The 13,191-nt window shown below is 32.5% G+C and overlaps 1 protein-coding gene across 1 annotated transcript; it reads left to right on the top strand.

The window, feature by feature from the left end:
• The first annotated feature begins 1,654 nt into the window (after nucleotides 1–1,654).
• On the top strand, nucleotides 1,655–5,135 carry LOC133188782 (proline-rich transmembrane protein 1-like). The gene is made up of 5 exons (XM_061324268.1): nucleotides 1,655–1,750; nucleotides 2,564–2,611; nucleotides 2,808–2,899; nucleotides 3,698–3,826; nucleotides 4,249–5,135. Exons 1-5 carry the CDS (start codon nucleotides 1,744–1,746, stop codon nucleotides 4,444–4,446), a joined length of 474 nt encoding a protein of 157 aa, XP_061180252.1. The 5' UTR covers nucleotides 1,655–1,743; the 3' UTR covers nucleotides 4,447–5,135.
• The last annotated feature ends 8,056 nt before the right edge of the window (nucleotides 5,136–13,191 follow it).

Raw genomic sequence — 13,191 nt, 5'->3', positions numbered from 1 at the left:
ATTGACATATGCAGACCAGGTCTTCCAACAATCTGTTGGATTCCGAACAACGCCTATCTGAGTCGTTTTGTTAGTCGATCTGTTTTTAAATTCCTATGAAGCAGAATTGATAGTTAAAATTCTACATGAAAAGAAGAAACTATTGCTGTGACCTTCAACGCGATATTTTGATATATCAACGACGTTTTATCAATTAACAATAGTTACGCGATATATCCTAGTGAACTCGAATTAAAAGACACCACAGAGTCTGCTACAACTGTGTCATATTTTTAACTGACTATAGGCAATTGCCAACTAACAACTAAACTGTTAACATTTGACAAACGTCAATTTCCCTTATTTTTATGGTAATATTCCATTCTCACCTGCATATGATTTTTATGTCTCCCAACTCATTCAATACGCAAAAGCATACTCTTAGTATATAAAGAAAGTTTTAAACCAAGGTAGGCTACTGACAAATGAGTTATTATCACAGGGATTTCAGGAACTTCGTTTAAAGACAGCATTTCGCAAATTTTATGATCGTTATAATGATCTTCACAAATGCAACCTATCGTTGAGTTGTATCATGTTTCATAAGCAATTGTTCAATCATTGTTGATCATCATTGTTGACAACGGAATACTCCGTCTAAACTATCAAGACATCGGGCTCACGGCGGGTGTGACCGGTCGACAGGGGATGCGTCCACCTCCTAGACTCCTGATCCCACCTGTAGTGTTTCCAGGGGTCCGTTTTTTCACTTTCATTTTTTTATCTTATTTACAAGATTAAATATTGTTTGTAATCTTCACTTCTGTATCATACTCATACATGCATGAAACTCTACCTTAAAAAGGACCTAGTCGCATTGGTTAGAGCGTTACACTCTAAAGTCGCGGACAAAGGAGATGATCCTTACTTTGAGGGTTCGAATCCCTCTGCGGGAAGTGGAGACCGGTCCTCTTGATTAATCCATATAATCGGACGTATCGTGTCGTACAAATTGCTTGCACAAAAAGATCATTCACTGGTCAATATGACCATAAGTGTCCCAATAAGTAAAAATTCGTAAAGCAAACAAACAAACAAATGTACTACGAAAGGATTTCCATATATTTATGTGAATTTAAAGTTGAGAAACCTATACACAAACAGTATAAAGTTGATATGAAATATTTATTTTTTATTATAATAATTTATCAACGTGCATGTTCTGCTTCATATTACGCGTATTTATTCTCTTCTACAGATACATGTAATGCCGCTTAATAACACATTGTCATAATTTGTTAGGTGAATTTTATATCATTCAAAAATGCAGTAAAAGATGCATTCACAAGTAAAATATAAACTTTTTTTGTATAGTATCAGTATTTTATTATGAGCAGTCATACCTGTAGAGTAATTTTGAACTCCATCTTTTGCATAATTAGATTCAAATGATATTTAATGATATTCAGACAACTATCTTTTCGTTTTTATCTAATAGGGAAGGAAAAACCACGATAAGTGGACGAAAAAATTGACCAATCGTTGAAATTAGGCAAAAGTGTAGTCTGAACACGTTTCGGCTATTTTTGATGGGCGTGGAACATGTATTTACCTTCCCAAAAAGCAAATTTAAGATCCATGGTATTTTCTACCGGATAATCGGAGACAGAAAACAGTCAAAATTTCAGGGAAAACACATTGAAATCGGATCAATTGTGCAACCTATTACATTGATTATAGATTTCGACAGAAGGTAGATACGACATGGATAGTGAGTATTGCTCATTAACTTTGTTACTTGTTGTTAAAATGAAAAAAAGCCGAAATAAACAACAAAGAATAAAGAAAAAATATTTTTTAAAAAAAACCTTCTTCAGAAGAAGGGAGAAAATAAAGCTGCTCAAAATCAATGTAGTCTATCTGTTACAGAGTACTCTATGCAATTTGGCACAGTTGATCTAATTTTTAAGGCAACATCAGAATTTCTCCTTTTTGACGTTTAAACAGGAAGCTCCCTACACTTTAATTGCTTTTCAACATAGCAGAAAAAATCCAGAACTTTTCTTTAAAATTCAAGATCAGTCTAATATCATGATCTTAAAATTTGGCAATAGTGACCTAATAAATGAAATTCCCCTGCTTTCAGAATTTTTCAATATTTTTTTAATTATGAAGTTTGTCATTACAAGACCTTGGATTGACTTCGGTTTGCAGTGATTTCCTTACGATTGAGCATCAATCTGTAAAACAGTTATGTATGGTGCAAAAAAAACATGGCTGACTTGTAAAAAAAGGAAGAGGGTTGTCATTACACCGAGTTGAATACATTCTCTCTCTCTCTACACCCACACACACACACAACACACCCACACATACACTATGAGCAAAAATCTTTGGAATGCGATCCGAGAACGCAAGTGGTAAATAAGTTTTGATAAGTAGAGTACATATTCTTCGAACTTAACATGTAATCATTTATTTGGTAAAGTTGTTTATTTCATTCATTGAAAGATGTAAGTGTACATGTATGCTTTTTTTAAAAAAAAAGGTATATAGCAAATATAATTTTTCCTTGTTTTTACAGCCAAAAAAGCTGGAGGTTATGTACAAAATCCAGAGCAGCCAAACAACCGTTTAGTATAACTTTACTTTACCATAGTTATATCAGAAGGTTCTTGAATTTGAAATTTTGAAAAATTGAAAAGAATCACGTTGCTCTATTGCGTAATTTTCATTTACCTCAAAAGTAAGCATCAGCCCAATTTATTATAGAATATTATATAAAATCAACGAAAATCTAATGTAACATGTCATATTTCTTTCTTTAGCATACAATGCAGGGTACACCCAAACTGCATACGGACAACAGCAGCCAGTAGGTTATGGATCTATGTCGAGTAACACCTCTACAAATGTCGTTGTAAGTCTGGCGTTTTATTAATCTCAAAGCACATATACATGTAGTTTAAATTGTTGAATCCCGATACAAAGACGAGGGTACTGTTTTTGATTTATTACCCTAAAAATTTGAGGTTTTCAAAACGTTTTGAAATTTGCTGCAAGTTGAATATATGAAAGTGATAAATCATGAAAGAATTTAATATAGAGAAGGACCGGACCGGAAATATGACGTCATTAATTTGTTACATTTTTCAATCTAAAACAGAAAAAAAAAACTCAAAATGACTGATTTAAGGGTCTATTTTCCTTTTAAAAAGTAGTGCCCAAGTCGTTGCCCACTTTAATTTTTGGATATGTTGTGTAAAAATCACATTTCTTAAAATCTTTGTGGGCGATGCATGTGGTCTATATTGTCTGAAAGAAAATTCCACTGAAAATTTATGTCTTCTGTAACATTTAAAAGAAAAAAATACGGGAAAATGCACAAGTTCAATTATCATTTAGTAGGTCATAAAATTATAAGAAAAACGACTTGTATCATCTTATTGCATGGAGTTTGAACAATTCAGGAAGCATGAGTTTTTATTTCTCACAATTTCATATTTCACAAAAAATACAAGGTCAGATTTGTAATGAAACAGTACCTTCTTCTTTCACATAATGAAAGTAATTCTATATTAAGCCGCGGATCGTTATTGAAATTCAACACAGTGCCAACATAGCATCTAATCTTATCATCCGTATAAAATTTTATAAAATTTACATGAAAAACGTTAATCTTGTTACAAAGATTGATAATAATTATTTAACTTTGTAGGTCACCAGTGCCCCTACATACATCGTGGTTGCTGCACCAAGAGGAAACGACTGGCTGGTGCCCGCCATTCTTTCCTGTCTCTGCTGTTTCTGGCCTACTGGGATCTGTGCTATCACTGCAGCCGTCAATGTACGATGTTTATCTTCTTAATGTAGAAAATGAAATTATACAATCATATACAATAGCAGCGTTTCTTCGGGTTCTTCAATGACATACGTGTGTATTTTTGAGTCTTTTTTATGTTTGTGTAATTGCACAAAAGGGTTTGATGTCTTAAATACTTGTGCATAAGTCTATTTTGTGGATGAATCAGTATTTTACATTATATGTTAAGGACCCAAATTTTTATTCACTAAGTATATTTATAAATTCACTCTTAGGACATGAGAGTGTTATCTGATTTTATAGCTTTGTGATGGAGAGAAAATTCAATAATTTAATTATTAAATAGAAGAGAAAAATGAATTTCTAACAAAAACATCTGAAGCTTAAAATGGCTGGTATATCCACAGGTTTCAACAGTTGATATATTCGTTATTCTTACTTGTCAGGCAAGGGCCCGTTTTGATGTTGGTGACTACGAAGGTGGGCGATCCAGTGCCAGCTTGGCTAAAGGGCTGACCTTTACCTCGCTTGGAGTCGGTATCCTCTCTGCAGTCGTCTTTATTGTCCTCTACGTTGTCTTGTGGAAAGAAACTGAAAACAAAATCAATGGTTATACAACAATCACCACACCCCCGTGGAAATGAAACTAGCCAAAATGTCCTTACGGGAAAATTATCTTGAGTGTTTTATTTCTTTCTTTTTCTCTTTTTTCTTTCTTTTATTTTATTATTTTTTGGGGGGTCAATAATATCAAAAACACTGTAGTTCTTTTATTTCAATTAATTATCCTACGATGAAAATAATGCAAATATAGTGGTAAACTTGTCATGCACAAATTTACGTTCCATATCAACATGATCGATATTCTTTGTTTCCCTTCATTTGTGGATTGTAGATTGCATTCATATTGTTACATGTTATCTCCTACTGGTGAAACAGAGGGAACTTAAGGTGTCATAACAGTACATGTATTTCAGTTGAGGTTCATGTCAAAAAATGGCTGACGCAAAATGATTCCTGAATCTCCCATTTTGGAACCTGACTGGAGCTGAATTTTTATGCCCCTGGATCGAAAGATCCCGGGGGTATATTGTTTTTGTCCTGTCTGTCTGTTTATCTGTTTGTCTGTTTATCTGTCTGTCTGTTGTCAACTTTAACCTTGCCCATAACTTTTGATTGGTTGAAGCTATGACTTTCATATTTCACATGTGTATTCCTTGTGACAAGATCTTTCTTTGGATACCATCATATTTGACCTTGACCTTGGAGTTTGACCCACTTTTGCAAAATTTTGTGAGACTTTAACCTTGGCCATTACTTCTGAACAGTTAGTGCTTGGGGTTTCATACTTCACATGTGTATTCTTTGTGACAAGGCCTTCCTTTGAATACCAACAACTTTGACCTTTTGACCTTGACCTTGGAGTTTGACCTACTTTTGAAAAACTTTAAGCTTGGCCATAATTTTTGAATGGTTGGTGCTAGGGCTTTCATACTTCATATATGTAATCCTTGTGACAAGACCTTCCTTTGGATACCAACCACTTTGACCCTTAACTTTGACATAGGAGTTTGACCTACTTTTGAAAAACTTTAACCTTGGCAATAACTTTTGAATTGTTGATGCTAGGGCTTTCATACTTCACATATGTAATCCTTGTGACATCACCTTCCTTTGGATACCAACCACTTTGACCCTTTGACCTTGACATAGGAGTTTGACCTACTTTTGACAAACTTTAACCTTGGCCATAATTTTTGAATGGTTGGTGCTAGGGCTATCATACTTCATATATGTAATCCTTGTGACAAGTCCTTCCTTTGGATACCAACCACTCTGACCTTTAACTTTGACATAGGAGTATGACCTACTTTTGAAAAACTTTAACCTTGGCCATAACTTTTGAATGGTTGGTGCCAGGGCTTTCATACTTTACATATGTAATCCTTGTGACAAGACCTTCCTTTTGATACCAACAACTTTGACCTTGACCTTAATGTTTTACTTACTTTTAAAAAAACTTTAACCTTCGCCATAACTTTTTAACAGTTGCAGCTAGGGCTTTCAAATTAAACATTTTTTATCTTTTGGCCTGGATTTTGACTTGCATATGAGAAACTTTAACCTTCGCCATAAGCTGCCATATGGGGGCATCAGTGTTTCACAAACACATCTTGTTTTTTATGAGTTGAAAAGCTATATGTACATGTAAACTTCCTGTATTGACCAGATTTATTATAATTAAAGGCGTGCTGATTTTTCTATATACTGTATTTGAGTGGGGAGTGATTAGTTCCTGAATTTGATTTTCAAGACCTGCTCGACTTCGACCGAAATAAACTTGCGTGCCTTGCTGGATGCACGGCTATGTATTTCTTGGTAATAAAATCTTTATAAAGAATTGTATTACAAGATCTGAAAAGGAAACCTCTCAAAAGTTTGTTTTGAATTAAGACCACCTACTCAAAATTGCGCAATTTTATATAAGAATATATAGCAAAATTTAATACTGTTGTGCAACCTGCAGATTTCCTTTCCACCTGCCCATCTATCTGTCTGTCCTTCTACCTGTCTTTCTGTCAGTCACTATTTCTCACTTGGTTTTCCAGATTTTTATCTAAGCGTTTGCAGAAATTATGCGAGTTTCCGGTTTGTAAGTTACTTAACAAATTCTATATTGTTATGCTTCGATGATTTTTAGCGGAATTACTGCCTTTGAGTTTAGAAAATTTAATACACGAGGGATGATCAAACAGTTCGCAAACTAACTGAATAACTTCAATAAAAGAAACAAATTGGGTTTTAGTATTTATTTTTTAAAGCAGTCCCCTCCTGGTTTAATGCACATATGCCATTATTTTTTCCCATGCACAATGGGTGAACAAAGTTTTACAAATTTAAGGAATAAATAGTCAAAATCTTTTCAAGGAGAGCAAAGCCATGGTAAAGTGGATTCAATTTTGTTCAAATAAGGACCACGCTCTTTTTTAAGGGGAGATAATTAAGTATTTGTGACAATTTAATGGCATCTTTCAAAAATCTTTTCAAAAACCATTAGTCTAGAAAAGTTGAATCTTATGTGAGAGCTTCATTACATAGTGTAGATTCCAGTTTGTTTCAAATCATGACCCACCCACCCCCATCCAAGGTCAGGATATGGCCACAACAGGGAATCAAAGTTATACACAGAAACATATAGGAATTTCTTTCAGAAGTATCTGACCTTATCGGAAAAGGATGGGTCCACAATGGGTGAACAAAGTTTTACAAACTTTAAGGAATAAATCGACAAAATCTTTAAAAGTTTTCTTCTCAAGAATAGCAAAGCCATGGTTAGTAATAATAATGCAAAAGTATCCCCAGATAGTGTAAATTTAAGTTTTTAGTTTTTGGTTGTTTTTTTTTTTTTTTTTTTCAAATCATGATCCCCAGATAGGACGGGACCACAACAGGTGATCAAAGGGTTTGTTCCCATTTCGCCTTAGCTGTATAAAATTTGCTATTCCCAATTCGCCTTAGTACCTTCTGGGATGTATTATGGCGATATGGGAATCTGTGTAAACATATAATTATTTGTATAAGTATTGTTTGCTTTGTATAGCAGGAATTCAAAGATTAATTATTTGATCACGGTGAAAAAGAGTAATTTTGTAAAAATTTTGCGAAAAATGTTACAAAAACTAGGAAAAAATTGATTTAAAAAGAGTTAAGTTAAAAGACTTATTATAAGTTTATATAAAGGCATAAAAAATACTACTGGTAATGGCTGATTTAAAAATTTAAAATTTACAAAATAAATATTAAAGCTACTTAGTGTTTTCTCAGGAGCTGCATCAATCAAATAATTCACATTTTTGATTTCATTTTTTTTTATCTTTCAATGTTAAATTACTCCAGAGGCCAGTTATAATATTTACATATTACTAATATTATTTAATTTTTCATTTTACATCCCAGATATTGCTTTTTAAACTGTGTCATTAACTTATCAGTAAAACAAACATAATTATAATCAATTTTCATTATTGTTTTTACAGAGGAATTATCAAATTCCCACTTCGCCTTAGAACTTTTTATCATTTTCTTACCTCTATTTCACAGTAAGGCGAAATGGGAACACATCGATCAAAGTTATACAGGAACATATAAGAAAAAATATATACACTGTAAATTATTTTTTGATGACCAGAAACACCATGATTAGTCATATTAATAAAGAATTATCCTCAGGTAGTGTGGCTTCAAATTTGTTCAAATCATATCCCCCAGGGATAGGATGGGGCCACATTAGGTAATCAAAGTTGAACGTGGGAATATATAAAAAAAATCCTTTAAAAACTTCTCAAGAACAACAAAGCCATGTTTAGTCATTTTAGTAAGGAAGCAACTTTGCTCAAGTCATCACCCCCGGGGGTAGGGTGGGACCATCTTTATATTTAAACTTTTCAGTATTGAACTATTTCTGCTTTTTTCTAACCAAAGTGCTCAGGTGAGCGATGTCGTCCATGGGCATTTTGTTGAGTTCGCAATTCAATCCGCTTAGATGATTTTTGACGGAATTACATCCTTAGAAAGAACCATGCACGCAAACTCTCGATTCCCGCCTTCATTTTACACCCATTTAATTCAATATGAATGGCAGTTTGGTCATTAAAACTTAACTGAATGCAAAGAAGAGTTCATTAATAATTTTAAAACAAGTGCCAAAAACTTAATTGCTTTTATTTACGACTCTTTTCAAAAGGGGGTTGAAAACTTTATCTATTGAAATAAGGCTTTAAAAAAACTTTCAAAAAACGTATGGAAATGGATAAATGATCCATAAAACTTTCCGTATGTTTAACTTAATTTGTAAAATTCAAAATAAAAGATTGATAAAAGACCTTATTTTACTTTAATCTCATTTGAAATTGGATATAAAAGGACCATTTTCCCATTTTTTTTGTCTTTAAACATACCCCCCCACCCCCACCCCACCGCCCCCACCCCCCGTAAAACAACAAAAGATTTGGTATGAATTTGTGAAATAACGATTCATACAACCCATACAAAGGAATTTTTGTTTCACAGGGGGCGGGGAAAGTTGTTTTTAAAATATTTTCCGTTTTTCGTTGATTTCTAAAGTGAAAAACGCAATTTTTACCAAAACTATAGAGTTATCTCTCTTTGTTTTCCCTGATAAGTTATGTTTTATGAAAATTTACATAAATTTCTATATAAATATGAAAAATCATTTAAATATGTTAACTTTTGAAATTTGACTTGGAGGTAGGCGGCAGAACAATAATCGTTCGCAGTTCTTTCAGATACTGAGCTGATTAGTCTACCTTTACGAGTTACAGAAAAATTTAACATTTTGATCGGTTTTGTTTGTTTACGTCAACCTTGATGAATTACAGAGAAGGTTTGTATTTCGTTCCGCTTCAATAGTTTTTAATGGAATTAAGGCCCTTGGACTCATCTGTGCTATACGTTCAATAATATTTTTTCTCTTAATATTTTTAAGGGAATAAACAACACTGCGGTAGGGGACTCAGAATCGCTTATATTCAGAATGAATTCATTTAATAGTCATATTTTGGATTAAAGGATGGTGGTTTTGTCTTGCCTTGAAAGTATTCTATTCTAATCATAGTGTGTGGGGTTTTTTTATATTTCAAGAATGGAGTGTCTCTAGAATTATTAACATTTTTTTTTTAACTTTTTGTCCATGATTTTAATTTTTCTACTAATAAAGTGGTTTTTTTTTATCATTTTGTTATGGTGTTATTAATAATATGCGGTTGTTTGATCAAAATGGAATGGACTAATCAATTATTTGTTAGTTAAAGCCGAGTCAGCAGTATTTAGCTACATTTCACTACATTACAGCTGTATTTCAAAAATCTTTCAAATTGTAGTTTTGCAGACATTTGTGAGTATTTCATAACTGGATATGTACAAGTGAATGTCTATTCAATTCATTTACACAACAGTTAGAAGGCATTCGGTTCAATTATATGTAAAATTATTATTAATTTCCGCAACATCGGATTTATTTTTTCCTGAAGTACGTACTGTTCATTGACACTTTTAGTGGTTTCTTATGCAAGCACTAAATATATTTTTGAAACAGTTTAGCTTGGTATTTCGCGAGGAGGATGTTATAGACTTCAACCATCAGTCTATTCCAATCTTGCTTTGGTCAGCTCTTTTATATGGACAATGTCATGCTTCTACATGTCTTTTTCAGTCGTTTACAATCTCCAGTGACCCCTTTTTAATCCCATGTGCGTTAAATATAATTATTTTGTAAGCATCAATATTAAGTTTGCAAGGATACTTTCAGTGTTTCACTGTAAGAATTCAACTGTCTTAACTTTTTAAGTGAAGATTGTTTGGTCCTTAAGTGAAGTGAATTCATTAAGTCAATCTTAAGTGAAGATTGTTTCGCAAGGCAATCAAAATTATTATAACTAAACTGAACGGCACTCATAATTACATCTTCATCGACCCCATGTTTCATACTACATTATGAGTGCTGAATTGTTTACTATTTTGAAGCAAATGAAGAAAAAATATACTGCAAGCATATTTATAAATGTTGACCATCTTCATGTATAAAATAAAATTCTTACTTTAAATGTTTCTTGGGGATATGCAACCAAAAAAAGTAGAGACCAAAGGTTCTATAATATTGTTATGGAAATAATTTAAATATTTTCTGTCTTCATGTTCCCTAAACTCAGTAATTATAACAATATGATGCTGCAAACAGAATCATCATTATCATCGTAATAATATGTACCGTAGATCATCATGCATGTTACATGTAGTGGCTATAGTTTCAGTTAATCTGTAGTTTAAAGTGATTTGACCTAGCTTTGCTTAATTTTATTTCAATGCAGAAAATACAAAGCAAATCTGAAGGCATCTCATGTGAAAAGGATGAACATAACATTTTATAATAAGACATAAATGGGATCCTGAGATGGAAGATCTTTAGATGGATTGTTTCTTGTAGAATCCCTCACAAAAATATAGTTAACAATAGATAACAATGCGAAGGGTGATCAAAAAGTTCGCGAACTAATTAAATTTCTTCAATAAAAAAATAAAATTAGGTTTCAGAGTTTATTATTTTTTAAAGTAATCCTCTTCGGTTTAAATTAACATCTGCCACAGTTCTGCCCATGTGCGAATCACGTGGTCTAGGCAGCACGTGACATGCTCCGTAGCGTTCTGTTTAGAGATGCTTAAAGATTTTTCCGAGTCTTATATTTCTTACCATGCAGGTTATTTTCTATAACAAGAACAGTCCATTTGTGACAATGGCCAAATCTAGGCAATAGGATGGATGGATAAGGATATCCTTTCCCAGAATGAGCATGGTGACCATCACAACCCGACTCCTCCGTCTTGTGTGGGTCGTTTATCCAAAGTGGATTTAATTTGGGAGCCTTCTTTTTATCATATCTGATATGTTTAAAGTCTAAAGAAAATGATATTTTAGGGATTTAATAATTATTTAACTGTTAAGATATTCAACTATTTTTCTAACTGTATCTTGGCGATCTTTCATACCAAATTGTTCAACTAAGAACACATCTTTTAATCTCTTTCCCAGCTTACTTTTACTGGGCACCAGAACGAACATCATTTTAAACCATCTCCCTTCCTTTATAAAAGCAATCAATCAAATCAATAATTAAACTTTTAGCAAGTCTTTTGTCTTCATCAACTTTGTACAAATGATTATATGCTACTGCAAAGGAATTTCCAAGAAATACCTTAAACTTTACAGCCGTTCCTTGCTCGAGTACGACTGAGTCAACCGTTTTTTGTCACAAGTCATCTACATATTGACGTCATTTTCACATTGTGACGTCATAAACATAGAGCAAAACACCACTTAACATCTGCTATTTATAGAACATGCTTATAACTATGCGTGTGCCAAATTTCATTCGTATCTAAATTGTAGTTTTGTAAATGTAACTTCGGTTAAATGAGAAAATCTGAAAAATTGTATTATCCATGTTGCGCAATTAATGTATAATTATATTAATTGAGATTCCTATCACAGAACATTATATACAGATATGATAAATATTTTACTTTGATTTACCATAGTGATCGCTTTGCCGCTTTGATTTACTTTAATGATAACTTTGAAAACTATGATTAATTACATGTATAGTACTGTAGTAACTATATACTATAAATAAATCAGCACAAGCACAGTCTGCCAATGGTTAAATTTTCCTTGTTTGTAATATTTAAAGTAAAAGTATTGTTCCAAGGGTGATTTTGGAAGGTGTTTACATACATGAAGTAAGAGAGCCCATTCATAGGTCCTAAATGGGCTTCCGTAATGAGGTATATGGAGTGAAGTTTTAATCATAAGATAATACACTGTACTTGTCCTATCCAGACTATATATATGCAGAAATTCAGAAATCTGTTTCAAACATCAAAACCAAATCTGTTAACATTTCTGCGATAAATCATTTCATTTTTGTGAAGGAAATAAAAAGTTAAAAAGTTTAAGAGAGTAGAAATATATAATCTGGAGTGTAAGGAAACAAAAGTTTAAAAAAATCGCATGTAGGTAACTTTTTATAATAATGATTTTTTCTTGAGGAAATTAAATCTTATCCATTGATAATATCTTCTTCAAATTTCACAGATTTTAAACCTTTAATGCACAAATAAAATAGGAACAGTCTCATTTTCCATTTTAATAAATAAGAGTTTTAGAATACAATTATAGTAAACAATCTGCATAAGCTACACAACTTTTCTTTTATAAATGCTATTGCCATCTACATTGACTTTATCCTCATCATGATCCAAGTGCCAAAAGGATATAAACTCACACTTCCAATGTAATTTTAATTTATATGTAACTTTACAAAGATAGTTTTATACGTGGATGTGTTCAATTAAAATTAAAAAGTTAGTATTTTCAATGTATTGTTTTCAAAATTTTTACAGAAATAATTAACTATAAATGAAATACACCTATAAACTTTGTCTGTCTCCATGTATGTTGAAGTCTTTATGCATATACCTGTTTGTTATCTTCGTAGAAGATAACTCAAACTGGTTTCCTAATAAAATTTCAAATTTTAAACAGACGGCGTTGACTTCAAGAGAAAGACTGTCCGACAAATATCAATTTTGATGTCCGTCTGTCAATTTTTTTGATTATTCAAACAGTATTTATCGTAACAATATTAAATTTTAAACAGAAATACTTTGCATTACCAGCAAAACACCTATCAATTTTGGGGTCACATCGCTTTAATTTGTCTGTCTGTATGTCTATCTGTATATCTATCGTGACACAATAACTCAAACAGTTTCTTTTATAACAATTTCAAATTTTATACAGAAGGGTTGGTTGA

The sequence above is a fragment of the Saccostrea echinata genome, unplaced genomic scaffold (assembly GCF_033153115.1).
Source record: "Saccostrea echinata isolate AGI-Se365-2 ecotype Australia unplaced genomic scaffold, CSIRO_AGI_Sech_v1 ptg000016l, whole genome shotgun sequence".
NCBI classification, from domain to species: Eukaryota; Metazoa; Mollusca; class Bivalvia; order Ostreida; family Ostreidae; genus Saccostrea; species Saccostrea echinata.
Note: the sequence above shows the minus strand (reverse complement) of the source record. Positions and strands in the feature narration are given on the sequence as shown.

Bases quoted from the DNA above. Each gene is read 5' to 3' on its own strand.
- LOC133188782 (XM_061324268.1), top strand. The intron at 2,612-2,807 runs GTTTAGTATAAC...TTCTTTCTTTAG, and splicing joins TCCAGAGCAGCCAAACAACC to CATACAATGCAGGGTACACC. The intron at 2,900-3,697 runs GTAAGTCTGGCG...TTAACTTTGTAG, and splicing joins ACACCTCTACAAATGTCGTT to GTCACCAGTGCCCCTACATA.